At 38.4% G+C, this 27,929-nt stretch overlaps 1 protein-coding gene across 5 annotated transcripts; it reads left to right on the top strand.

The window, feature by feature from the left end:
• The first annotated feature begins 274 nt into the window (after positions 1–274).
• LOC122648909 (probable DNA helicase MCM9) lies at positions 275–27,929 on the top strand. Of its 5 annotated transcripts, none has more exons than XM_043842218.1 (20): positions 275–417; positions 555–657; positions 733–832; positions 925–1,063; positions 1,714–1,780; positions 2,303–2,477; positions 5,069–5,150; positions 5,512–5,609; positions 5,751–5,816; positions 6,016–6,108; positions 16,974–17,090; positions 19,060–19,132; positions 20,752–20,818; positions 23,792–23,873; positions 24,077–24,198; positions 24,295–24,365; positions 26,948–27,057; positions 27,190–27,237; positions 27,315–27,467; positions 27,790–27,929. In XM_043842218.1, the coding sequence occupies exons 1-20, from the start codon at positions 299–301 to the stop codon at positions 27,849–27,851; spliced, it is 1,947 nt and encodes a 648-aa protein (XP_043698153.1). In that variant the 5' UTR covers positions 275–298; the 3' UTR covers positions 27,852–27,929. The 5 variants fall into 5 exon arrangements, with proteins under 5 accessions (XP_043698153.1, XP_043698152.1, XP_043698154.1 ...); XM_043842217.1 differs by having other exon boundaries at positions 5,051–5,150; XM_043842219.1 differs by having other exon boundaries at positions 5,051–5,150; positions 27,782–27,929.

Below are 27,929 nucleotides of genomic sequence, written 5' to 3'. Positions count from 1 at the left end.
GATACAAAATTAGATAGTCGATTGTGTCAAAGTGTCAAATTAGGCAATGTCTTTTCCACCTGTCAAATTAGGTAAAATGATAAATGTTTTATTAGAAAAAAAAAATAAAAAATATTTGTGATAAAAAAAATCGATTTTTAAAATACTGCACCGCCAAACGGAGTATAACTTTACCCCCTTTCAACGTTTCCAATGCATCCCTGGATTCCCTTTCCCCCCAACCCAAATTAAACCAGAGTTTCATTTTCCTTTCCTCTCCCCGCCTCCTGCGAAATAGCTGCAAATAGCTTAGAAAGGAATGGAGATCTCTGAACTCGTCGAAGCGTTCAAGCACTTCCTTATTCGCTACCACTCCGAAGATATTCGCTCCATTGTTCTCTCCCAAGATCCCATGCTTCACTACCCTCTCCACATAGAGTAAGTAAACCAGGGCAATTCACATTTGCTCCTTCTCCATCATTTTTTTTTTCTCTTTTTATAAATTTCTCCCATGCCTATCACCATCTGTCGTATGATATCACTGTTCTGGTTAATCCATTGCCCTAATTTATCAGTTTTGCGGAGCTCACACAAGATAATCCTCCACTCTCACACCTCCTCTTCTCTCAACCCACAAACTTCTTGCCTCTTTTCGACAAAGCGGCTTATCTGGTTCAGGTATTAAAGTTTTGTGGAGCTCTCGTTTTCTCTATATGATATGTTAACTTCTAACTTTGAATGTATTCATGGCAGAAAGATGTTTTCGTTGATCTTAAGGGTTGGGACGATGCAAGTGTCAAGGAATTCGTGCACGTCCGCATCAATATTAGTGGTTCACCTTTGGAATTTCCTGGTTCGTTTGCTTACATGTGGCGTGATTTATGGGTTAATGGCTTCATATATGCTTGTTTTTGGTTTGATTTGTGGTTGTTTGGATGCACGCAGAAACCTTCCCGAGCATTGGACGTGTGAGAGTGAAGCACCGGGGGATTCTTCTCACTCTCAAAGGGACTGTCATTAGGTCCGGGTCCGTCAAAATGATTGAAGGAGAGCGGAAATACATGTGCCGAAAATGCAAGTTCAGGTGACTTTCTTTTATTTATTTTTCTCCTGGTCTCTCTTGTTTATTGTCCTGTTCTACATTCACTGTTTTGTTTTCTCATCAGTAGGCAGTTTGATATTCATTTTTCCCCTTTTAATGTTGCAAATATAGAGCATTGGTATATTGTAAATCTTAGAAGCCTCAGATTCTTATTACAGTAGTTTGCCTATTTCTTTACCCGTTTATTTTCTTAAATTTACATGGAATTCTTGTTCTGTGATGGGTTTTCCTAATTTTACTCTCTAATAACGAAGTAACTTTTTAACTTTTCATGGTTCCCAATGAATGGTTTAGGACTTATTTTGTTACTAATTTGTTGTCTTTGCTTTTAAAGATTGTATACTGTTACATTTTTATGGATCCTGATGGTCTATCCTCATCATTGGTATCGGAGGGAGGATCTATCGTTTCCAGTCTATTCCGAAGGTGCAATATAGTTTCCCGATTGAAAGAAGTCTGAAAGTTTATTCAAACAGAATAAGTTCCATTCCGAACTGTATTTCCACAAATTGAAAAGCTAAATTGCTCACCTTGGAAATGATGGATAGGTTATGTCTTATCTAATTTAATTTGGGCGGATAGGTATTGGTTCTATAAGCTATGACTAATCTCTGGATTGACTTTGTGTTTAGGTTTGATGTTCATCCTGAACTGGAAAGTGGAAATGCCATAAGGCTTCCATCATCTTGCCCTTCCAAGGTCTATTTCTTTCCACCCCCATGCTATGCCATGCATCAATTCCTCACTACCAATCCTCTTTAGTATAATCATTGCTGTTATAACAACATGAACAACCACAACAAACTTATGTGACTAGTATATTGCTACTGCTATTCTACCTCCTATTATTATCATACTATATGCTCTCTCATTTCCTCCTTTCTTTTTTCAAACGGCATATTTTATGGATTATAGATGAAAACTCAATGAAACAATCAAACCATGCAACTGTGATGTCCGAGATCTGAAAATAAATCAGTCCTGTTCCTCTTTTATCGTGCTTTTACTTTCTATCTTAAATTTAGTGTCTCCTTTGTATTTCAAATACTTTCTTTGGTAATTTTTTTTAACAGGAGTAGTTGTTAAATGCCTTGCAAATATTATACCATTTTTTAATGGCTGCTAACTGGAATGGTGGAGTCCATTTGCATATTTTACTTCATTTCTCCTGTGGCTTTGTGCATTAGTGCCTGCCATTGAAACTTTTGTATTCTCTAACAGGGGGCTAGATCATGTGAAGGCACAAGTTTCGAATTTCTAGAAGGCAGTATTGTTTGCCACGACTATCAGGAAATCAAAATTCAAGAAAGCACACAGGTTCTGGGGGTTGGATCTATACCTCGCTCAATTACTGTTGTTTTGAAGGATGATCTAGTTGACCTTGTCAAAGCTGGAGGTACAACATCTTGGAAGCTCCTCCTTGGGTCTTTATTAAATTCCTATTTTCATTGAATATTTGTTCGTCTTATGGCCTTATACTGCCTAAGAGCATCCATCATTAGGGTGTCCTGTATCAACTCTAGAAGTTTTATTGGTTTAACCATGTTACATAAAAAAAAAAAAAAAACTTATACAACAACAACTCAGCCTTATCCCAACTAAATGGGGTCGCCTACATGGATCCTTACTAGGACACAATAATAATAATAAAGGAAAGGGAACATACCACCACAGCTACGAATCAGTCTAAAACAAACTAACTGGGGTCGGCTATGCGGATCTTTGCCTTCCAATCAGCTCTATTCGACGTCATACTAGACACAATCCTTTCTAATAGGCCCTATTCTACACATGATTTAGTATTGGAAAGCATACAATTAATGTAAAACAACTTAAATAATGGGAAGAATTCTTAACTTTTGGAAGTCCACAACGAAACCACCGAGATGACCGAGACTTATCTAAATCTCGATTGGTCTCGGTTGAGATAAGGCACCTTTTATTCCTGGGTTCGGTTTGCTTTCGGTCGAACCGATATCTCGATTGAGATACGAAATCTTGGTCAAGACACGCAATCTTGGTCGAGTCGATGCTGATTCTTTATTTCGTATGCTGTCTCGTCTTGGTCTCTCGGACCTTAAAAAAACTGAGATAATACCAAGATCTTGGCGAGATCTCAGCGAGACCTCGTTCCATGGCTGACTGAACTGCACCAAGATGAACTGTGTTGACAACAACCAACACACATGCACTGTGTTGACAACAATGACAACCAACACAATCAGTGCCATCTGCACTATGTGTTCAACAGTTGTATGCTTTAAAGCACCACCGATACTCCTTTTTCTAAAACCTCCATCATTTGCTTGTTATAGCTGAATATTAGTCAAGAAAGCTGGCAATTCACATGACCCAAAAATTTCTTAAAAACTCAAACAAATGCTTTGTTTAACTTCAGTGAATTTAAGTGGACAAGATATCCTCTCCCTTATTTATACATACTATCTCAAAATCTTCCACGCCTTCACTTAAACTGCTCACCATTTCAAAGTATATATCTGTGGTTCCAGAAATGGAATTGCTATTCTCGATTCAGATAAGACACTGATTTGTTTACAAAACACTTGTTATTTTATAGAATCTCCCATTCATCAAAAAGGCCGTTCGATGAGATAATAGAACAAATGGTGACGAGAATCGGTTGTATCAATGATTCTCAATAGAGACCGGGAAGTCTACTATATGAATAGCTGCAAAAGTAAAATTTAAATGAATTTGATAGATTCCCACTATTTACTACCTCTTATAAAAAAAAGAGAAAGGTTCATGATACTAACATCATGTCCAATAGGCTTGAGTTTGTCCGGCATTGGGGCCTCTAGTGAAAGAGCATTATTTTAGGTCGGTTATTTGTTTGTTTTGCTTTTTAACGAGATATTTATTGCAAGAGGAAGTATAAAGAGGAAGCCTGATGTAGTGAGTACTACTCCATGGCCAGGAACGATGGGTTTTAGTTCCACATCGGTCGGGTAGTGTACGACTGTTGGGTTATGGGCTATGGCCTTGGAAAGGTCATCTACACCCTGATGCCCGAGCTTTTGGGTTAGACACCATCAAGTGATATCAGAGCGAGTTATCTGTGCGCTGACCATATGGGGGCTTATGGTCCAAAGTTTGGGGAGTTGATGCAGTGAGTGTAGTTCCATGGCCAGGAATGGGGGGTTTTACTCCCACATCAATCGGGTAGTGTGCGGCTGTTGGGCGAAGGGCCTCTCCAACCTGAAGCTCGGGCTTTTGGGTTGGATACCATCAAAGCTTTTATGCTTTGGTTGTTTTGTTTGGAAAGGCGATAGAGGAAGAGAGAGAAGAAGTAGGGGAAGGAAGGACAAAGTGTTCTCCATCTATAAATAATTGTGATATGGATGAGAACTTTGACGTTAATTTGTTTTATTTATTGAGATATTTGTTTTGTGTATTTTCCTCCCTTGTTTCCCTCTTGTTTTCAATTCAAATTTTTTTTGTTGATTTTTGTTTTGAAGAGACTACTTCAATGCTCTTTATTTTTTTGGGGTGGGTTGTCAATGGTATAATAGATATCTTACTAGAAAGAGAAGGAAAGAGAAGAGAAGCAGGAGCATGTGCAGGCCCCGAAATGGAACAGAAAAGAAAGACAAAAGGGAAACAAAACACCCAAGTGACACCCCCCCCAAAAAGAGAGAGAGAGAGAGAGACCACACCACCCTGCAAGAAACTGCTTAAGCAGCAAATAATTGGAGCAAAGCCCCTCAAAACCCCACTCCTTCAACTCACTAAACAACCAAGGCGTTGGAAAAAAAGCACAATAGATGGCTAGCGTTATACAAGATAATGGTAAGCAATATGTTAAATTATGTTAGGCAATGTTTAATTTGATGTTTACCTCTCACCTCTGTTGGATAGATTGCATTTATATATCCCTTGAACTTGTCTTGGCTTATATCTTTTTATGTATTCCTTGGTCAGATTTTACTAATATCTTGATTTTTCCAGATAATGTAATTGTTACAGGGGTTTTGACTGCAAAGTGGTCCTCAGATTTAAAGGATGTCCGCTGTGATCTTGACCCAATATTAGTTGCTAATCATGTTAGGTAAATGGAATTTTGTTTATTTTGTGAATTTAGAAATAACGACACTTGGGAGTAAAAAACTTTTCAACCACGTGCTAGTAACTAAATGGTCCACATCAATATACTCTTGCTTTCTTAGGCCAGAAAGCATGGTTACTGCAAAGTGGTCCTCAGTTTTAAAGGATGTCCGACAAATGGAATGCTTCCTCAGGCCAGAAAGCATGGTTACTCCCTATATTAGTTGCTAACCAGGAGTAGTCATGCTATTCCTAGCAATATGTAAGGGGAAGAGGAAGCACTTGCATGTCCCAATGTACCCTTCTCTCTTTTTTTGAATAGATATATCTCAATAAGCTCTTCACTTGTACATTTATTTTTTCAGGAGAACAAATGAACTAAAATCGGAGATAGATATACCTGATGAAGTTGTCAAGAAATTCAAGCAATTTTGGACAGAATTCAGAGATACCCCATTGAAAGGTATTATAAGGCATTTAAAATCTTTCATAGTCATCCAATCATCTATATATGTTCCAGTAAGCATGTAAGATTTTCATTTGGGTGCCAGTACCGCCTTTTAGCTGAACTATAAGTCTGTAAAGCGGTAAAAAGTTAATGCAGGAAGAAATGCCATTCTCCGAGGTATTTGCCCACAAATTTTTGGACTCTTCACAGTAAAGCTTGCAGGTAAATTGATATTACATATCATTTTTCTCGCTATTCATTTGAAAATTGAAATTGCATTCCTATTGTTGCAAGGAAAAGGTGGGTGAGCTAACCTTCAATTCCTCACTGCTTAAAATAATGTACCAAACTACTAATGAAGCAATTTTTTATTCTTCTGGATCTGACACCTTCATCATGTTTTGCCTTGTTCAACCTTTAGTTTCCTTAACTCTGATTGGAGGTGTACAACATGTTGATGCTTCTGGTACAAAGGTTCGTGGAGAGTCTCACTTGCTTCTGGTTGGTGACCCTGGTAATTTTTTTTTCTCTCATAAGACAAGTGAGGGTCTTTTTATTCTAAATATCAGCTTTAATTCAGAGTGTAGGCGAGACTGCAACGTGTTATCTAGACACTTCAGTTTTGCACATTGTTCATGGAAATTTGCAGGACACTTGGATTATATTCTTGCAGAATATATGAGGGCGAAGCATGATGGTAATGAAATAATTTCACATTTTGATGTTTTAGAATATAGGAAGAATGGTCCTGCGTCTTTGATCTTTTGAAGCTTAGGTGCTGGAAACATTTACTGAAAAGGGCCCTAAAAAAGATTTGTTGTATGACATGATAATCAGAGTTGGCATGATTTGTTGCATGGAGCAGTATCAGTTGCATTCAAGAAATAAGTTGTAGGACGGTCCTTGTAATTCAAACCAAAGATGCTTTAAAAGTTTGAATCTAAAGGTTACAAGAGAACAAGAGAGCAAGAGAGAAAGATGTGGGTAGAAGGTTGAAGAAGGGAAAGAGGAAGAGGAGAAAATGTGGTAGAATGTTGTGTGTTAGTGAATGTTCTCTACCACACCTATATTACTTCACTAACATAATATATGAAAATACATACAACTCCCTAGGGAGGTGAAAAGTAAAAAGGACAAAAACAATGTAAGACAATAAATAAATAAACTAGTTCCCAAAGTACCCTTAATACATAGCTCTAAGGCCCCGTTTGTTTAGAAGGGACTTAGGTGGGGTGGGAAAATGCTGATGTGGTAATTCAAAATCTCACTCCAACCTTGTTTGGTTAATTTGGGGTGGTGAACTTACAAAAGCTCAGGGGACATCATTAATTGCTTTGTCTACTGATATGGCACTCCAAAATCCCACCCCTTTGCTATCCAAAGTCCCACCAAATTGGTGGGACTTTGGTTACTGTTCATGGGGAAAGTAACTTTACCTCAACCTTACCTCAACACTTCCACCCCAACAAAACCCCACCAACATTTGGGTCCCATCTTCCCAACAATCCCACCTCACCTTCCCCTCTAAACAAACAAGGCCTAATGCTCCCCCTCAAGCTGGAGAATAAATGTCATGCATTCCTAGCTTGCACAACAGGGTACTAAATTGATGAGGGATGAGATGTCAGTCAATTGATCAACTATCTTAAGAAAAGGAGTACAAATGTAGTTAGAGTCAATCTTCTCCTTGATGAAATGTTGGTCTACCTCAATGTGTTTGGTCCTATCATGTTGCATAGGGTCGTGTGCTATACTTATAGCAGCCTTGTTATCACAATCAAGGTTTACAAACTCGTTTCGTTTCGGTATTTCGGTCGAAATATTGTATTTTTATGTATGGTTTCGGTAGGTCATTTCGGTGGGTTTTAGGCCAAGTTAAGGCCTGAAACTTCATGGAAACCCTATTTTAGGCTATATAAACACATGTAAATGTTCAAATTGCAAAAATAGTCACAAAAAATGGTGTTTTGGATTTGCACCATTGATTGGCAGTATATGGTCGAATCCTAATGTATAACTTAGTTAATTACACATACATATTGTTTAAGACTTTAAGTACTAGTGGACATAATAAATTAATAATTATAAGCAATTTAAACAAGTAAATTCACTTGGAAACATAAAGTCAATGGCTCATAACTTAAGTCCTAATATTAAGTACAATAAGTCAATAACAAGAAGATGTCAATATCCCAAATTCCCAATACAAGTTAAATAGTCATAAAGTGACTTAAATGTCTACAAATATTCTAATAATAATTACTCCGCCATCCAGGATCGACCCTACTCATAGTTCGATGGAGCCGGCATGCATTGTTCTTCGATTGTAGGAAATATGAATGCCATGTCATAGTCTGGGAGAAGAAACGAGTGTAGTCATCCACAGTTGCCATGTAAATTGCATCATCAACATGCTGAAGGTAACCATTGTTGGAGTTATTAGTAAGGGAAGTACTAGTCTCTCTTCCCCAATTCCAGCGGTCCCATTCGCTGCTGAGTGGGTCGGGGGTTGGGGGCACCCACCCATGAGCAGGGGTTCGGGGGTGGCAGCCCCCGACCCGTATTCAATCCTGTGTTCTCCAAGTGCTTCCGACGTAGATGCGGAGAAGATTCGAAGAACAAACAAAAAATCAGCAAAAATGAGTAAAGAATGAAGCAAAAGGACTAAAAACTCGAAAAAATGCACCCTTGTGAGCTCTCGGTCAAAATTTCGACCGAGAGTCACGAGACCTGGTATATTTATAATGTGACTTTGTAACATCTTGCCGATATTTCGGCGAGATGTTACAAAAGCTCGAAATATCGCGAAATGACCGAAATATTGCATTTTTTTTGTATCAAACTTGCATTTCGTTTTGAGCAGGCCGAGATACTCGAAATTCTCGAGATCTCGACCGAAATATAATGAGTTTTTGTATTATGATCACAATAGAGTCTCATAGGTGCCTGAGAATTAACTCCCAACTCTTGGACCAGCCTTCTCAACCATAGGAGTTCACACACTCCATGAGCCATACCCCTGAACTCTGCCTCTGCATTGGATTGGGCCACAATTTGTTTTTTGCTTCTCCATGTGACTAAGTTACTTCCCAAAAATGTACAATATCCTGATGTAGACCGTTTGTTAGAAACTGAACCAGCACAATCCACATCAATGTAGCCCTCTATCCTTAGATGGTTGTGCCTGGCATATAATAGTCCTTTTCCTGGGGTGGACTTCAAGTTCCTGAGGATACGTTGGGGGCGTGCATAAACTGACTCACCACCCCAACTGCGTAGATGATATCTGGGCGAGTCAAAGAGAGGTAGATCAGCTTCCCTACTAGCCTCTATGAAATCAAAAAATGAGTTCAGCAACTTAAAACACCTTTAATGTTGTTGGTCTGCTTCTTCTTTGGGCCTCTTTAGCTCCAAAGCAGCTTGGGACTTCATTACATCTTGTGGCCCCTTGTGCCCTTGGCGCAAGCTCATTTGGTTCAAGAGTCATATCCCTCGTCACAATTTCACTGTTTGGCGTGCCCTCTCCAACATCCTCCCAATGCAATCTTTTCTCTCCCATTGCCGGATTCTAGTCTCTCCTTCTTACTGTTTCTGTTGGAATGCTTTCTAAAGATGTGGACCACCTCTTTTTTGCATGCCCCTTCTCCTCGTTTATTTGGAAAGGGCTACTAGGAAAATGCTAGCCAAGGACTCATAAGATTCTTCCATTTGTGAGGGAATGGATTTGGGTAGATATGACCTTTGCTGGTAAGTGACGTAAGTCTCCTTGTGATTTGGTGGGAAACCTCGCCTTTGGTGCCGCTATTAATCATATTTAGATGGTGTGTAATCTTAGGAAATGGTTCTCCAGTTCCAGATCTTTCTAGTAGATTTGAGAATCTATCTCCTTTGAAGTTAGAAGCAAGTTATGTTCGATACTTCGATCTCCTCTCATTTTGGTGATTCCCCAAGGACCAAACATGTTGTTGTATCGTGGAGTTTGTCTCTTTCCCTTTTGCAGGCCTCTGCCTCACCCCCTTGAGGATTGGGCCTTGCTTTGTTTGTTTTGCTAGTTCCTCATTCTTTTTTCTTTTCCCTTTTTAGGGAGCCCTTGTATCTCCTTCTGTTGGAATATGTAATCCAGAATACCAGTCTTTTTGGGGTAGTTTTATTCTTCTTATGTTATTAAGTGTAAGTGGGCTATGTTGGTTTTAGTTCCACATCTCCTAGTTTAGTCTCTTTGTAATTTCCCCTCTATTATAAATAGAGGGGCTTACCTATCAATGAATACAACACATTATTTTCTCTCATTCTCTCATTCTAACCCACGATTCTGCCAACATGGTATCAGAGCTAGTCTGATCTCGGTTAGAAAAAGAGAAAAAACCCTACTCCATCTCTCCAATCAACCTCTCCTTCTTCTCTCTCTCTCTCTCTCGGCTTCTCTTTCTCTGGTTTTCTTCTTCTTCTCCTTGTACGGGGCAGCACTAATGAGGTAAAATCCTGGACCAATGATTTAGATGCTGCCCTCCTCCATTCTATCTACTTTTTTATAGTAAAATACTGCTGGAATCATCTTTGCGATTTGGGGTTTTCCAGAATTTTTTGGAGATCGACTTCCTATTACTATTGAAGGCTGACCTTCCACCATTGGAGCTCCTCCCTATGCACCCTTCTCCAGCCCCTTTCTACCCTATTCCATTATCCTCATTCCCAATTTCCTTTTTCTCCAAGCTTTAATTAATTCCAGCCACCATACTTTAATCGATCTCAACTTGTCGGGGTTTTCAAACCCCGACTCCAATCGATTTTGGTGTTTCCTTTTTCAGATGCAGCTGATTTTTTGGGGGTGATTCCCTACTACTACAGGCCCTACTCGACCTAAGTTTGGACACTTTTTGATGGCTGGATTTGTTTTTACAGCAAAACCTTCTCACCTGCTATTTTTTGGGTACCTGTTAAAACCCTGACTCAAATCGACATTAGGGTTACAGGTTTCAGTTTTTGCTGATTTTTGGAGGGATGATTACTCCAACTACAAGGACCACTCGACCTCAGTCGTAGCCTCTTTCCAAGTGTTTAAAGACCCCTAACCGCAATCGATCCTACTTTCAAGGTTTTACAAAACCCTGACACATATCGATTTTAGGGTTAGGGTTGATTGCTGTTGTTGGAATTTTTTGGAGGTGTTTCTACCATCGAGAGGGACATTCTACTTTAACTATTCATGGCTTGAAGAAGTTATATTACACAAGATAGCTGTTGCCCTATTTTTTCTGCAATTTTTGGTGTTTCTCCCACTTGAAGATCAAGTCTCAATCACCAAGGAGATTGGTTATTCGAACTGGAGATCCATTCCCGCAGTTGTGGTCAACATCTATTACCAGAAGACATCACTTTTGACAAGTCATCATCACTTTTGTTGAAGCCCCCTTCCCTACAATCGATCTTCACTTTCAGGGTTTTTTTACAAAACTCGGACTATAATCGATCTAAGGGTTAGGGCAGTCCACTCTTGCTGATTTTTTTAGGAGAGTTTTATAACCATCAGAGGAGTATTCAACCCATATTTCAGCAACATTCATCAATTTTTTTTGGCAAAAATTCAGGTTCATTCTTATGGCTCGGTTTCTCCAATTATCAACCTATTTTTTTACTTGTTCCAATAGTTGTCAAGGCGGCGCCTTGGTTGACTTGGGCGCCTTGGTCGCCTAGGCGGGGACCTTGGACGCCTTGTTCGCCTAGTTGGTGTCGCCTTAAACTTTGGCCCTCTCCACCGCCTTGGGTCGCCTAACCTCCGTGACAACTATGATTGTTCCTATGTGGCCGGTTGCTTCAATTACCTATGGATCTGTCGGGTTCTTTATCTTATATTTGCTGGTTCTATTGAGCTTTACTACATATATTGCTGGTTTTATTGATTGGCTTCTGTAAGCATGACTGGTTGACATGTTACTGCTGCCTTTATGTGGACTACTGCTGCCCTGTTATTGAGACTGAATATCCTACATTCCTACTCTTGGAGATCGAATTTCTTTCATTATTGAAGACTCGAATCTACTACCCTGGAGATCAGCTTATTTAGGATTACAACAGTGTGTTCCAAGGTTATTGGTTGTAACTACGAACCTATTTAGGTATGTGAAGCTTTTTTGGTTCATATTTAACTTACTTTGAGAGCTTGATCCTAGCCTTATTCACTAATTCAAATTTGATCCAAGTTTTTTGTTGAAGTTTCTTACATCCATTACTGTCCAGATATCTTCGTCAATTCTATTTAGCATGTGGGAGTTTATAGTTTGGAATTTTGCACACTGGTTCTTCCTTGTGTGAAGATCGACCAAGTTTTTGAAGGATGGTGCTTTCTCCTTCTAAAAATCAGACCTGTTTTTTTATAATTCAGATTTGATCATTGGAGATTGGTGTTTTGGAATTAGTTTGATCGATTGAAAAAGGTTGAAGATTACTGTGTTGCATTGTTTTTGTCCATGGTTCATTATCCCATTGCTCTTTTCACTTCACCACCTCCCAAAACTTACCTTTGGCATATACCCATAACCCCTTTGGAAGTAATGGTATTCTCTAATTTGCCATTTCTTCATTTTCCATTACCCTTAGCATCTCTTGGAAAATTCTGGAATATTATGTTTTTGCCCTATCTCTTACATCATCTCTGTTATGTCCACGTGTACTACACATGAGGGGGGGATTATGTACAGTACACCTGCAGACATTGTAGAAGCAGAACTTGCAAGAACACTTGGTGCAAAACATAAAAGATTAGAGTTTTCACCATTGCCAATGGGTATCTACTTTGTTAATGGGTTGAGTTTGCCGTAAGGGGGAGATTGAAGTATTAAAGTATTGAAGATGTTTGGTTATTGCCTACCTATATGAGGTTCTACAGTTGGGTTGATTTTTTCCGCTGCTTGATTCATCTGCTTGCTGCCTTAGTTGCTTATCTTCAAGATTATCAGTCAGAGATTCATCACTGGACAGCTGTTAAAGATTGGTGAAAGTTTGCTGCTCAAGTCTGCCCTGGTTTTGAAGACCTATTTTTTTCAAGTTCTTGAAGGTTTATTTGGGTGCTGCATTCATCTGTCAAGCTGGATTCTGCCACAACTTAGTTTTTTCCCTTTTTTTGTTCAAGTTGGGCATTAGTACCTTGTATGTGCCAACTTGAGGGGGAGTGTTAGCATTATTAGGAGTTATTTTTTTTTTAGTTCAAGCTGGATCTTCTTTCTTTGCTTATTTGTATAATCTAGCTTGAGGGGGAGTGTTGGAATATGTAATCCAGAATACCGTGGGGGTATTCTGGCCTTTTTGGGGTAGTTTTATTCTTCTTATGTTATTAAGTGTAAGTGGGCTATGTTGGTTTTAGTCCCACATCGCCTAGTTTAGTCTCTTTGTAATTTCCCCTCTATTTATAGGGCTTACCTATCAATGAATACAACACATTATTTTCTCTCATTCTCTCTTTCTAACCCACGATTCTGCCAACACCTTCTTTTGGTGATGAAATTTTTACTCACCCAAAAAATAGTCAATAGAATTATAGAACAGTACCTTGAAGTAGAATAGAGCAAGAGCAGTTAATGTAGTCCTATATAGGCAAAGCCTAATAGGAGCCAGGTAAGATCAGAGTTCTGGAACTGTTTGCTAATTAGGCAGATTTGGGGCTGTTTAGGGTAAAACTAGGGTTAGGTTTAGGAATTTGGGTAAGGATTGCATATGGTTTTAGTGTGCAGGTTTAGGGGATTATTATGGTATAAAGAAAATAAGATTTGGATAGGTTTAGAAATTCTGCAAATCTAGGGTTAGGGTTTGGGTTTTGGTTTTAGGTTCTAGGCTGTAAACTAGGGTTTAGAGTGGGGTTTTGAGGCTGGGTTTCTGGTCGAGTGTAGCTGTCAGTGGGGGAATGGTTCGATCAGAATTTAGAGGTGTTCTGATGGTTAAATAGGTATGGACAGAATTTAGAATGTTTTTAGGGCTTTTGAGTTTTGTGGGAGATGAGGGGAATTAGGGTTTAGATGGTTAGATTGGGTTCAAAGTTGGATCGAGTGTAGGAGGGAGAGGGAGAGATGTTTGCTGAAAGTTTGGGACAGATCTGATGGCTGGAAGGTGGTTGTTTGAATTTCAAGCTATGGATCGAATGGGGGGAAGTTGCAGGTTTCATGGAGGCTAGGGTTTGATGGATGGAGGGGGGTTTGGATGTGGTCTAATGAAGGGAATGTTGGGCAGATTGTGAAGGCTAGGGTTGGAGGATTAGAAGAAGAAAGTGATTGTAGAATTAAATAAACTACTTACTTGAATAGCACTGATCTCCAACAGTAGCAGATTGAAGAAGAGCTAAGAGAGGACCTCCCGATCTACAAGATGCAAGGAGTCACTGGGGATTCTAGTCCTTCAGTCCTTGATATGACTCACAAGGGGGGGGGGTCTTGATATGACTCACAAGAATGGATCTCATAGGAGAGAATAGCAGCAACAAAGGCCGCAAGCATAAAGCTGAGTTTTATTAATCAAATTCATATTCCATGTTAAAAGACTCAAAAATAGACTTAGACACTAAAAAGGAAAGGCCTAACCCAATCCTTAACCTATTAGTTAACTTAAATTGACTAGGAAACTGAAATAGACTCAAAATAGAGTCCTAATCCAGCCTAACTAAACAACTAAAAGAAAAACTAATAAAATCACTTAAATTGAACCATTGGTTGAACCGGTTCAATTTAAAACACCAAATAAAAAGCTAAGTATGGAAATAAAACTAAGTATGGGAGCTAATCCCGTATGCAACCTATTTACCCATATTTTAGGCCCGTAAAAGTGGCCTATTACATTAGAAACCTATGGGATCAAAGGCCCAACATGTATGTAACCTAACCCTAGACTTATTCCCAATGAAACAACCCCTATTTGGTAATGAATCTGCATCAACGGCACCCGGGCTTCCCGCTGCAAGGTGTTGGCTGGATTTACACCAGTCACACCTTGATTCCACAAGGAAGAGTACTCCATGCAGAGAGGCAGCAGCACAACTTTTTAACAAAACAAATCGTGGGCTAAAAGAACCCCACACCACTTATTTATAAAAGCCACCAAAACAATGTTTGAATCTGTCTAGGAAACCCCTAACCGATTCCTATTACAATTCTCTATTCCTTTTTAAAATCTAATAAGCTAAGTGGTCTTTAAAAAGGATGTGGATTCAACTTAAAAGTTAAAACACTTGAAACATGAAATATGATATCCAACTTAAATTGAACCAAATAAACCACCGGTTCAACCGAAACTGACTCAAAACAACTTAAAACAAGAAATAAAGAGGAGACACACTACCGATTTTAGGGCTTTTTGGTTTGCCACAATTTTGGCAGACAATCTCTCTCCTCCCTTAGTTCCCTCTCATCTCCGCCTTCTATGATTGTGAGCTAGGGTTTCTGAGACCCTAATTGAGGAAGAACATCTCTACTGCATTTATCTCTCCTACCCATGATAAGTAGCTAGTTCAAGTGCTGCAATCCTTCGAAGTACCTTGACTTGTGGGTTTTATGGAAATCCTAAACCCCCTATTAATTGTGTGTGATTAATCTTGTATTGCATGATCAACGGTTAGAGGGTACAAAGTTTTCGTTTGGCATCCCTCAGTGCTTACACTTACCAGCTTATCTTTTCACATGTTTTTAATCAGCCTACTGCAGATTTTAGAGTGCAAATAAATTTTTTTTCCCATCTATCTTGAAACTGAGTGCAGTTTGGATTGTTGTGGAAACATTGGAGCTCGTGCCTTTCATTTAGTAATTATAACTGCTGAATGATGCTAGCATGGAGGGGGACAATGTCTTATATTAGAGGTAAATAATAAGCCACTTGCTTTGTAGTAGGATGAAATTCATATGTTAAAAGAGAGCAAAATAGTGATTGCATATCACTTTGCTGCAAATATATTTTAAGATCATGTTCTAATATTTTAGAAGGAATGATCATATTAGAACTGGGTTGGGAGTAGCTCCGATCCATGATAAGCTAAGAGAGAGTCGTTTGAGGTGGCATGGCCATGTTCAACGGAGGTCTTCGGATGCCTCAGTACGGAGGAGTGGGTTGATTCAGATTGAGGGAACCAAAAGAGCCTGGGGCAGGCCTAAAATAACCATAGGGGAAGTAGTGACGAAAGACATGTTTAGCTTAAACCTTGTATCATCTATGACTTCGAATAGAGCTGATTGGAGAGCAAGGATCCACATGGCCGACCCCGTTTAGTTGGGATAACACTATGTTGTTGTTGTATCATGTTCTAATATATGTATTTTTTTGGGTGAATAAAAAAATTCATTACCAAAGAGAGATAGATACAGCAGCTCCCTTAGGAAGCGAAAAGAAAGAAAAGAAGGAACAACGCCTCAAACAGGGGAGGGCTGGAGAGAAATGGAGGACAGACCCCAGGAGACAACAATAAGCCTATTCCTTGGGGTATCGTTACAAAATGAGAGAGGGGCCGAAGATAAAAGAGCTTTGATTTCAGAAGAAATGGAATCCCAAATCTGTTGATGAGTTTGAGATTTGGAGGTCCATTTCCTAAGGTTACCCTCCATCCTAATGTGGTTGATGGCGGCACAAAAAGCTAACTTTCCATCCGTGTCGCAAGTAGAAGAACCAGCAAAAGTCATATCAATCCAAAGCCACTCTCTATTGAAGGGCAGAATTCTTCGACTTCTAGGCCAGCATTTTGCTAAGACTCCCTTCCAAATAGCCAAGGAGAAGGGGCACGCAAAGAAAAGGTGCTCAATATCTTCCTCATTGTTCCAACAAAGGCAGCAAGAAGGAGAGGCAGCAATGTGGCGATGGCGGAGGAAGGACTGAGTTGGAAGACAATTGGAGAGTGCTCGCTAGGCTGTGAAGCAGTGACGGGGAATGTGATGCTTGAACCAAAGAAGTTTTCTCCAAGGGGCAAGAGGGCTTTTGATGCGAATATGATCCCAGGTAGCTTTTGCAGTGAAGGAACCCATCTTGGAAGGCGACCAAATGACACAATCACCTCTCCAACGACTGATGGAGGGGAGAGCAGACCAAATGTTGGAAAGAGTCTGATGAGAAGAAGGCGGTGGATCCAACCAATGGGGTTAAGATTCTAATATTTTAATATTGTTTGATTCTTGACAAGAGGAGAGAATAATCATTTTCTATTATGTTCATTAGATGCATTTATTTTACAGTTTATGTTTTTGCTATCTAGTGGAACATTGCTCTGCTTTTTGCCAATATTGAATTTTTTGTTTTGTTGAAATTGAACTTACTGTAATGTTTCATTATTTACTGGTTGACTCTGTGATTTGATACCGTGAATTTCGTGAACTGCTTCTAGAGGGCAACGCTTATTTTATATTAAGAATCTTGCAGGTACTGGGAAGTCTCAGTTTTTGAAGTTTGCTGCTAAACTTAGCAACCGCTCTGTTATTACTACTGGATTGGGAAGCACTGCTGCTGGATTAACTGTTACTGCGGTCAAAGATGGAGGTAGGATTTGTGATTTTTTCTAATTCAGTTGTATAAAGTTTGACTTGCTTTTTGGGCATTCTAATAACTTGTTACTTATTAAAGAAGAGGGGAAAACAAAAACAAAAGAAGAATTCTCGTGAACTCTGATCACATTTTGTGTTATGTCAATATTGGATTTTTGACTTTGTATCTTTTACTTTTCTCTATTGTACGTAACAAAGGTAGAGCATCCTGAGGCATGGGACATGGATGGAGAAACAACTGGGAAATGAATGAGTAGATTTTGTGGGTCCTCTTCAGACCTTACAGTTTGTGAGGATTATAGAAATTTCTTTGAATAATATTACCTATCTTGTGCGGTTTGATATAGATTATGGAACTTATATATCTCTATCCTTTCTTAATAGCATTAATCTGACTTGTTACAAGGAAGTATTTTGAATTGATGGACCTTCTGAAGATCAGTGAGAAGCTAAAAACTAAGTACTGTGTTATAAAAGGTTGCAAATGGGGTTTATTGAAGAGGGGCTAGGTAATGGTGTGATTGGTGAAAGAATAAAAAGGAAACTTAATAGATATAGGATAAAGTGGAAGAAATATAGAATAATGGGAGGCTTACTGAAATGCATCTAAGGGTGAAGTTTGACGATCCTTGAAGCATCATAGATGGTTAAAGTATTTGGTGAGTTAGCTAGAGTGAGGAGCAATATTTGATGACATTGAAGATTTTCTCTAGCGTTTGTCATTTGATGCAGACACGAGGTGTATTTTATCTTCTCTACTCAAATGAAACTCTTGTTCCGGGTTTTGGCCACTCAGCAATGAACATACACACATGTGGGATGAGCCCCAGTTATTCATAAATCAGCCTTTCTACCTGAAATTTGTTATTGAAGTAAGATGAATTAAGTGGTTTGTCGTATGATGCAGATAGTGTGTTATTTTCAAGACTTATGACCCTTCCAAAGGAAGGAAAAGATCAGGCTACACTCAAATATCATTTGGTTGAGGATGAGTTGCTGAAAGCTACCTTACCTTGATAGCTTTTTCTTTTATATCTTTTATTGACCTCCCAAGAAATTGCCAAAGTCAATTCCTAAATTGAGACTTATACGAAAGGTCTCTTGATATATACTCAATGGACCCATGAGCTGTGAGGGCAGCAAAGCTGATTCACTGCTATGGGCTTGTTGAAACCCAATTGTAAGCCCACTTTGAGGCCCAATCTTAGGGTCAAGTTTGAGCTCAATTTGTTGCGTATCAGGCCCAGTTCACACCACATTCTATTAGAATGCCCAAACTGAGGCCCATGGGGGCTGGAGCATTGCTGAATGAGGACACCTGTTGTGCCTAGTTTTTTGTGGGCTTGCCCTTGCATAACTTATATGACTTGGATAAGTTAGGGCCTATCTGTTTTTTCATCATGATACTGTAAAGAATCTTTGTACTTATTTCTTCCTTATTTTAGGAGTTCCCTGGATAGACTTGATGTCAAACAGTTTTTTGCACTTTGTCTGTGGTGATTGGATCTAAAGCTTGATTGGCCCTTCCAGTAAAGAGCATGCAAAGATTTTGTAGGACTGATTTTGCTGGCAGTTTGGGTTTACTCTTAGAGTGGTAGATTGATCAAATTGTAGACAATTATTGATGCAAATTATTTGTGGTCCTTACTTTTTGGGGAATGTTTTACTTTGTATTGTTTGGGTTTAAGCATTCCATCTTCGAAGCATCATTGAGAGTTGTGATTCCCTGCTAGCATTAATTAAAATTTAGAAGAGCATCACAATGTTTCAGAAGGAAATATTTTTGATCTATCTGATCTCACTACCAATTTAGTCTTAATGTGAGTTATTACTTCACTGTGTCACTTTATATTACCTTGGATTCACAAGTTTTGAGATGGAACTGTATTCTGTTTCATGCATGATCAGACATTATTGATTGAACTTACGAGACTGTTGATCTCACACAATGGAGAAATCTCCAGGGGAATGGATGCTAGAGGCTGGGGCGCTTGTTTTGGCCGATGGTGGGCTTTGTTGCATAGACGAATTTGATAGGTATTCATACGGAAACAGTGGCATGTAACACACCCATTATTGCTTTATATATCATGTGCTTGATTTAGCATTTGTGACTTGTCCAAGGAGATCACTGTGCTTTCTGATAAAAGTAATGTTAAAACATGGATTTCCCCCCCTTTTTTTTTTAGTTGAAGTACAATTTAGCTGCAGTACTTATTTGCTAAAATCATTGTATTTTCTCACTGGCTATGCCTTATCAACAACCTGTTTACAGATTAGTTGGTGCTAGTTAATGTTTTTTGTATCCATGGTTGACCCATCTATCAATTCTCTGCTTGTACAAGTTGAAAGCCTCAGGAGGATCCCTTGTCAAGAATTCACTTTTAATATGTCTGCAAATTAGGTCTTTAAACGGAATGTCAAAATTGCAGTTGATAGTGGTCGGTGAACCCTTTCTTTGAAGGATAAAGGAGACTTGATATTCTTCTAGCTGAAGCTTTTCCAGACATCTGTAGAAAACGAAACCTATAACGATGCAGAAAAGAATGGAAATTGCAAACAAACAATCACACAGTGCACAAGGATTTACGTGGTTCGGCAAGATTGCCTACGTCCATGGTGAGATTGGAAAGTGGTATTCTTTGCCTCTGGACAGCAACAGCAGATTCAATTGTTGTTTAGAATGCTCTCTAGGTCGTCACAGATGTAGTAGCAGGTGGTAGCACTTGATTGTAGTCACACAACAGCAGGAACAGTAGGGAATCGAATAAGAGAAGAAGAGTAGAAGGTAGGAGAAGAAGGGGAAAGGGATAAGGAGATTCGGCTCTCTCGGCCCTTCATCCTCACAATAGGACAGAATATCTTTGCCAAAGCAATAATCTCAATCTTCATTAATTCATCTGTTTGGCTTCTAAAAGCCTTACATATAAATACGTAGCTGACTTGCTCTTCAAGTTACAAAAATTAGAAAGTTTTGACTTTGACAAGTCCTAAAATTGGAAACTATAAAAATAGAAACAATAAAATAGCAAGTCTCTTATAAGGCTGACACTTGGATTACAAGCAATGAAACTAACTGGAATAGAAACTAACTGGAATAGATACTTATGAATAAAAGCTAAGCAACTAAAATAGAAACTCTAATTTAGAAACAAATAGCTAACAAAATAGAAACTAGGCCTATGCCAAAATGGAAACTAAATTAATAGCAGCTTCTAATAGAATATTCCACCAGCATCCAGCACCTAATCTTCACACCAGCTGTCCATATCAGCCCCCAAATCATGTTCATATAAACAGTGACTCGTGGTACTGTTCACGTGAATAGTAACTTTTTTTTTTTGGTTGGAAATCTGTCTGTCTTCTTCATGCTTCGATCTACATCACTATCTCTATTTGCATTGCACCCAACTTAACCCTCTTTACTCCTCGCATGCATCAAAGTTTGATATTTTGGTTGTCTAGTGGCAATTGGAATAGGATAAAGAAACAAGCCATATTATTTTATGATACAAACAACCATTTGAAATTGGAGGAGTTCTGCAACACAAATATTCACTCAAAAGAACATGGCATTTGTTATAGAATATTTTATCCAAATTTCTGATGCTTCTGAAGTGATATAAAACTAATCCCCAGATTTGTTCATTTGATAGCATGCGAGAACATGACAGGGCAACCATACATGAAGCCATGGAACAACAAACTATTAGCATTGCAAAGGTATAATAAAGTGTTTTTGTTTGAAATGTCTATGAATTTTGTTGGAGGAAGTGAGTGCATAATGAATCTCATTCTAGCATAGTTTGTCTTCAAGGAAGTTAACATTATTTTAATCCCTTGGTATTTTTAGAATTCGGACTCTTCCTTTTTGTGGATTCTGCCATCACAAGTCGATGGGGACGACCCTTGGGAGCCCAAAACCTGTCTAGGTTCATTCCTTGGGCCCCAAGAATGTCCTCATACGTGATAAACCATGTTATCCTTGTTTGTGATTCACAAGGGTTTTATCCCTTTGTGAGCCATTGATCTCCAATGACCCAATCCTCACCCAAAAATCACTTCTCATTTCTTTGTAGCCCTGATAAATACTTGGTCTAGTCTAAGGCAAGGTTCTAGGTTTTGGGATTCAAACATGTTTTGATCCTGGCCGACACCAAAACTTCCCAGGTTTTGACCCAAACCTGGGATTTTCTTGGTCATTATAAAAAACCTAGGTTTCAAGGCCCAAAAAATGGTTTTTTGACCTATGGTTTGGACTCAAGTTTGCTAGTATACACTGAATGCTGCTGTACACTAGCCATCTAGCCCTATCATAAACACTGACTACATATAATTTCGCTATTGGAAATGTAAAAATGCAATTAAAACAATCAAAACATACATTAGGTTAGGGAAATACAAGTATATAACACACTCAATTCCACGTGGAGTTTCTTGGTAGGTCTAATCCACGAGTTGCGTATGACTGAAGAATTCGTGGAGGCTCCTCTAAATGCAGCACTTATGTATCCTATGACATATTTTGTACCCAATTGTTATGATTGTCCATGACATCCCACCTATGAGCCCCATCGTCAATATACTAGAGGTATCTCAACCTAGGGGATGACTTACTGAAATTGGAACTAGGTGGACCCTACACAAATGGTTGGGCCGGATACGAGAAGATGCTGTCGACGAAAGATGAAAACACCTGACCTACCCCCTGAGTGTTGGGGAATGAAGTAGAAGATCCACCATATCCACCACCATAGCCACCATACCCTCCAAATGCCGAACTGATACTCTCGAAGGATGGTCCACCAACATATCCACCATACCCAACATGTGATGCTGAACCAACTCTCTCAAAGCTACTATCACCATGATGTACTGGACTGGGGCTCTCTTTCCTGTGAAGGAATGTGCACGCCAATGCCCATATCCTCTACTCTCCCCCCAAACTCATGGCTTCAAGTGTACCAGACAAGCTCGATACATCCATGTCCATCCCAATTGCCTCCTCCTCAGGTCTGACCTGCCTGCGTGGACCTTGAGTGTAGCCTCTACCGGTACATGCACTGAGGTCTTTATACTCTGTGGCATGATCGAATCATGGTCGTAAGTTTTTCTTAGTTATTCTCAATTTTATTTTTTTTTGTATTTCATCAATTAATTTTGAAAAAATCCGTAAATAAAAAATAGGAATAAAATTCCGACTCCATCAAGCCCATAGTTGTCAAGGCGTCAATTAGACTATGGTCAAGCCGTAGATCGACCAATATATTAATTTAAAGTTCATCCGTCACATATTAACCCTATTTTTTTTTTAAAAAATTTGTTGTGGGAAAATCATATTTTTAAAGCAGAAAATTCAATAAATAATTTTACAACCTCAAACATAATCCTACTCTGTGAAGTCATAGATTGGGCCATTCTATCTAACATAAAAAATTGAAATGAAACTGCCATGTCTATGTACTAGTTCTTCTAAAAATTAGATTGGGGAAAAAAACCATTACCTTCAAGCTCTAATCACGCAAAGGCAAGCTATAGAAGGGTTGAACACGTAGAAGACTGCAAAAAAATTGGGAAGAAATAAAGTGATTTGGAAAAAAACTGCAAGTTTTTGACAAAATCCCCTTTGTCAGTGTTGAAACTTGAGATACTATGTGCTCTTGGATGAAACCTGTTAAAATAAGACAGGCTTCAATCGAAACCTACGATTTATATTAATGGTTCAACCATGTTTTGGTCGGACCCAAGGTTTCAACCGAAACATGGTCGAAACCTATCGAAACAGGTCAAACTTGGAACAAACCAGTTTCGACCCATGGTTTTGTCTTGGGTAGCCTCAAAACTGAGGTATCTGCAGTTTTGACCAAAACTTAAAAATATGGTCTAAGGTCCTCGGGAAAAGTTATTTAGTCCACTTAAACACCCAATGTGAATGTTCAAGATAGTGTGATTCTGCACGCATTCTATGATTAACATATTAGCATAGTGAGTTGAAGATGATGCGGAAAAAAAGAAAACATTGAATAATCTGGTTTTAAAAAGATTAGAGGAGAAAATAATAAGATAGAGCTTGAAAACGTTGATACAGGGACGTGGTAGCCCTTGTTAAAAAAAACCACTGAATTTGAATTTTATGGTAGATGAAAGGATGCAAATCGAAATTGTGGACTCTTTGGTATGATGTGTCTTGTGGTAGTCAAGGTGGAGTGCCATTCTATGGTAATGGTCAATATCCTTTGAATCATCAATTTTCAAGTTGGAACTTTTGGTGCTGTTGTAGACAAATCCATAGTCCTCATGGCTATGAGGAATGTAACCAAGCTGTGGTTTCTCTGGCTCAAGGAAGCTTTAACAATCTTATACATGTGAGATTCAATTATGCGTTTTCCTGCTTCAGTAACAAGTCTCTCTCTCCCCCCCCCCCCCCAAAGGTGCCCCAAAATAAAAGATGTTAACAATATTTTTCTCTATATAACCAATTAGACCTCACAGTTTTTGGGTTTGCATCATAGGTAAGATAATAATGGACTAATTAGGTGTTGAGGTTCGTTAGCTACATGTTTTTTTCTCCAAATTTGTTGAATGCTTTAAAAATAGAGCTTCAGATTCCTTTCTTTATTCATTTCTTATGCTTGCCGTGTTCTGAATGCTGGAAAGAGATTGTTGACAATGAATAAAATTGTGTGTACTTGGCAGGCTGGTCTTGTAACAAGTCTTAGTACCAGGACAATTGTCCTTGGTGCAACAAACCCAAAAGGGCAGTATGATCCTAGTCAACGTATCATTTTCATTTAAGTATTATGTTTATTCTAATTCTGTAAATGTAAGGAGTAAAACTGTATTCGGCTTTATTACATTCGACATTAGAGATTACCACAAGTCATACTGAGTATCTCAAGCCTTTCTTTTAATGCAATATTATTTATTTCCTTATTCTTTTGAACTTCATTTTATCTTCTTGTCATTCTTGACCAATTCTAGCTTTGTCTGTGAATACTACACTTTCTGGACCCTTACTGAGCAGATTTGATATAGTCCTTGTCCTATTGGACACAAAAAACCCAGAGTGGGATGCAATTGTTTCATCTCACATTCTTGCCGAGGTAAATGGGTTAATTGATTGATCTAAATGGCTTTCTGCAGCATTGTGAGACATATGGATGAAGATAACTTCAATTATTTTTTGTGAAATTAATCAGCAAGAAGAACCTGATAGAGGCAAGGGTAATGATGACCTAACAAATATCTGGCCACTATCCATGCTCAGGAGGTAAAAGTTACTTAGCACTCACAGTCAAATTAGTGACACTTGGTTGTTTCATGAGCGGATACATGGACTCTCTCTCTCTCTCTGTGAAACTTCTGCTTGAATTTCTGTTTCTCATTACTTACATGGGGCCAAATAAGCTTCAGTATATGATAGTAAATTTGATATATTTATTTATCTATTTACATTTTAGATTTTAGATATTTTTTGAATAGAAATTTGTTTGGTTACCTGTGGGTTTACGCCACTTTCTCTTTGCTGCTAGTTTTCTGCTTTTGTCGTCTTCTCAAGTTCTGTTAAGAATTCTAAAGTTTTGCTTTATCTCTGAGAATGAACCTTGCCCACTTGCCATTCCTAGTGATTCTTCATATTGAAGGTCAGATTATTGGCTATTTCTAGTTCTGGTTGGGCTCTTCAACTTATATCTGTAAACATTTCCCTACTTCATAGTTTCCACTAATGACAAAATTCATCTATTCATTTCTGGAGAAATAGATTTGAATATGCAAATCTAAGGGTCATACCAGATATGCTCAAGTTTGATACGATGTTTTGGGGTTTGAACTTACTGCTGGTGATGGTTAAAACCCTAGATGCTTGCCTGTATTTCAAGTTGATTCTTTATATCTGGTTGGTATTTCATAATAAGTTGAGTTGTTTGAATTATTTTTATTTATTTATTATTTTTTTTAATGTTGATAAAATGGGCTTGCAGATGTTATATTTTCAGAAAGTTGTATTCCTCAAGTTTCATTTGATTTTGGCTGCTGCTGAATCTTTTATGAATTTCTGATTGAATATTGTACAAAAGGAACTTAACCAGTATTCTGTGGACTAATATTGCCTTTTTGGGGTTAATTGGTCGAGTTATTCTGCAGAATAGTAAAGTTGTTTGAGTTATGTAAGATGTACATGTTATACACAAGGCAGAAGAAATAGAGAGATTATACCATTAGGTCCATAACTAGGGTAAACACCCACCCAACCATCCTCCATCTTAAATTCACCAATCAATACATCCACATGCGTAGGGGAAGATGTAGTCAACCATCCAGTCATAGGGTAACATCCACCCAACCATCCATATCGAACACACTTTTACCATCCACATTCAAGGCAAAAACAAGAGAGTTAAGTTGCTTTTGCTAAAAGAAAAACACATATTTTCCTTTCACTCTTAAACTTTTCTGTTCGTTTGTTGACCTTGTTCTGAAAAAAGTGAATAGAAACAGCAATATTACAAATTCATTTCCATATATGGACGTAATTTTATGTTTGCCTTCACATAATCAGAAACAACACCCCCCCCCTTTAAAAAAAGAAAAAAAAAGATCTTTTATGTGATCTCAACAAGTCAATCCTTTTGTTAAAGCATAACACAATGGAGTTGTTTATTACGTATTTACATTTAGTGGCTAAGCTTGACTAACAGAAGAAAATTGTTGTTAATAATACGTGTTTGGTGTCTTCAGCCAGAAACCCTGTTGATAACATTCACAATCCCAATCATAATAGGAATAAAAATCCTAAAGCGACAAGCAAAAGGAAAATACAATCCTTATCCTAAAGGGAAAGGGCTCTTCAAAATAATAGGGTTTTGGAGAAATTAAAGAGAATTTGATAGAGCTGCAGTGAAATGGTTTATATCCCTGATTCCCTATATGGGTACTCATTTTTGGATGGTCCTGTATCTGATTCAACACCATGGTACAGGGTTTTGGAAGAATTTCACGAAACCTACTGAAATATTTTGGTTTTGCAAAGGGTCGAAATGAAACCCAATGCGATACTGAGAAATGATCAAGTTTCGACCAAAATTTCAAACTTTTGGCGAAATTTCAACCCAAAGTTCCGTTTCATCGAAATTTCAGCTTAAATGTTATTTTGACTTTTGTTTAAATTACCACATTGCGAACGAAATAGGGTCAAAATTTTGACCCATTTCGTTCATTTCTACTAGTTTCAACCTAGAAGCTTGGAAAACCAGTTTTGGTGCTTTCTTGGCCAAATCACTGTTGTACAAGGTTAGAACAAATACTTTGGCAGTAGAGGAACACAATGGAAGTGATGATTTGCTGCATTGTTGGAACATTTGTGTAAGATTAAAAGTTGGAAGTATATCACTTTTTCCCAAAAACTAATTTGCAAAAAGTTAAGATAAATACTTGGTGGTCGGCTATCAAATTTTTATATGTTATACACTATAGCCCATTATGTTTAAAGGCCTAAAATAGGGTGTCCTAGAAGTTTCAGGACGTAATTTGGCCATTTGAACATCAAAATCAACCATGGAAACTTCCAGAAAAAAATGTGCAGATTTCGACCGAAATTCTGGTTTCGGACAAAACATTTCAGTTTGGAGCCTGGTCGAAACCAGGCTCGAAACTGAAACCTGGAACCTTGCTCAATACATACCTATTCCCTAGCCCAGGTAACATATAAGATGGCTATCATCTAGTTCTACATCACTTCAATAGAACTAATGTGCTCAAACCATTAGAACCTGATAACATTATGTTTCTACACTGAAAAGTTGTTTTAAGAGTCAGTATGTGTTTGGGGGTTCTGAATTAGTCTTCTTACAGGTACATTCACTTTGTTAAAGGACACTTCAAACCTGTCCTGACCAAGGACGCAGAAAGAGTTATTTCTAGCTATTATCAACTCCAAAGAAGATCGGCAACAGAGAATGCAGGTTTGACCCCATACAAATACATCTTTGTTATTCATCCCCCGGCCCCCCGCCCCCCCGCCCCCAAAAAAAAAAAAAAAAAAAATCTGTTTGGTAAGCCATTTTTGTCTTGATAGACTTCCTTCTATTACGCAGCAAGGACAACTGTTCGCATGCTTGAAAGTTTGATACGACTAGCTCAAGGTCTGGTACTGCCTTTTGCATATTACTTCCTCATTAACTTCCACTATCCTGGGATTTTGACATTATTAACATTGCAGCACATGCAAGACTCATGTTCAGAAACGAGGTGACTCGATTAGATGCCATTGCTGCCATTTTATGCATTGAATCATCCATGACGACTTCTGCTATAGTGGACAGTGCTGGGAATGCCCTTCATTCCAATTTCGCTGAAAACCCAGATCAGGAATGTATCCTAGCTGTTTTATTGTCTTACAGGGGTAACAAAAGCCTGTTTATAATAAAAACACTTTCCACTCTTGTAAAGCTTATAAGCATGGAATCCTTCACTTCAGCTCTCTTTGCTTTTCTTTTGGCTCAAGGCCGCTTTAGAGAATGTTGAATAGCACCTCCAGCTCTCTTGGGAGTCTTATATGCTTTTATACATGTCAGTGCTATTGCCACTTGAGGAAAAATTGTTTTTCAGGTGTGTTTTTTGATTTTGTTGAACATTATGACCCAGTATGTCCTTACTTTTATCATTTGTGAGTTCTTGACTGCAAAGCACCATAGATGTGATTCAAGAAAAGCTGATCCTTGAAAAGCTGAAGTCAATTGATGGATTTCCTTCATAAATAGCTTGGAAAAATCAATGTGCAGATGAGATGTCCATGCAAGTTTAGGTTTACTTGGAGTTCATATGATAAGGATTA

The sequence above is a fragment of the Telopea speciosissima genome, chromosome 1 (genome assembly GCF_018873765.1).
Source record: "Telopea speciosissima isolate NSW1024214 ecotype Mountain lineage chromosome 1, Tspe_v1, whole genome shotgun sequence".
Classification (NCBI taxonomy): Eukaryota; Viridiplantae; Streptophyta; class Magnoliopsida; order Proteales; family Proteaceae; genus Telopea; species Telopea speciosissima.
This window is presented reverse-complemented; position numbering and strand designations above follow the sequence as displayed.

Coding starts and splice junctions, on each gene's coding strand:
- LOC122648909 (XM_043842217.1), top strand. CDS start 299: ATGGAGATCTCTGAACTCGTCGAAGCGTTCAAGCACTTCCTTATTCGC. Junction 5,817..6,015: donor CTTCACAGTAAAGCTTGCAG/GTAAATTGATAT, acceptor TTCAACCTTTAG/TTTCCTTAACTCTGATTGGA. Junction 27,468..27,789: donor TGAAAACCCAGATCAGGAAT/GTATCCTAGCTG, acceptor AAAGCACCATAG/ATGTGATTCAAGAAAAGCTG.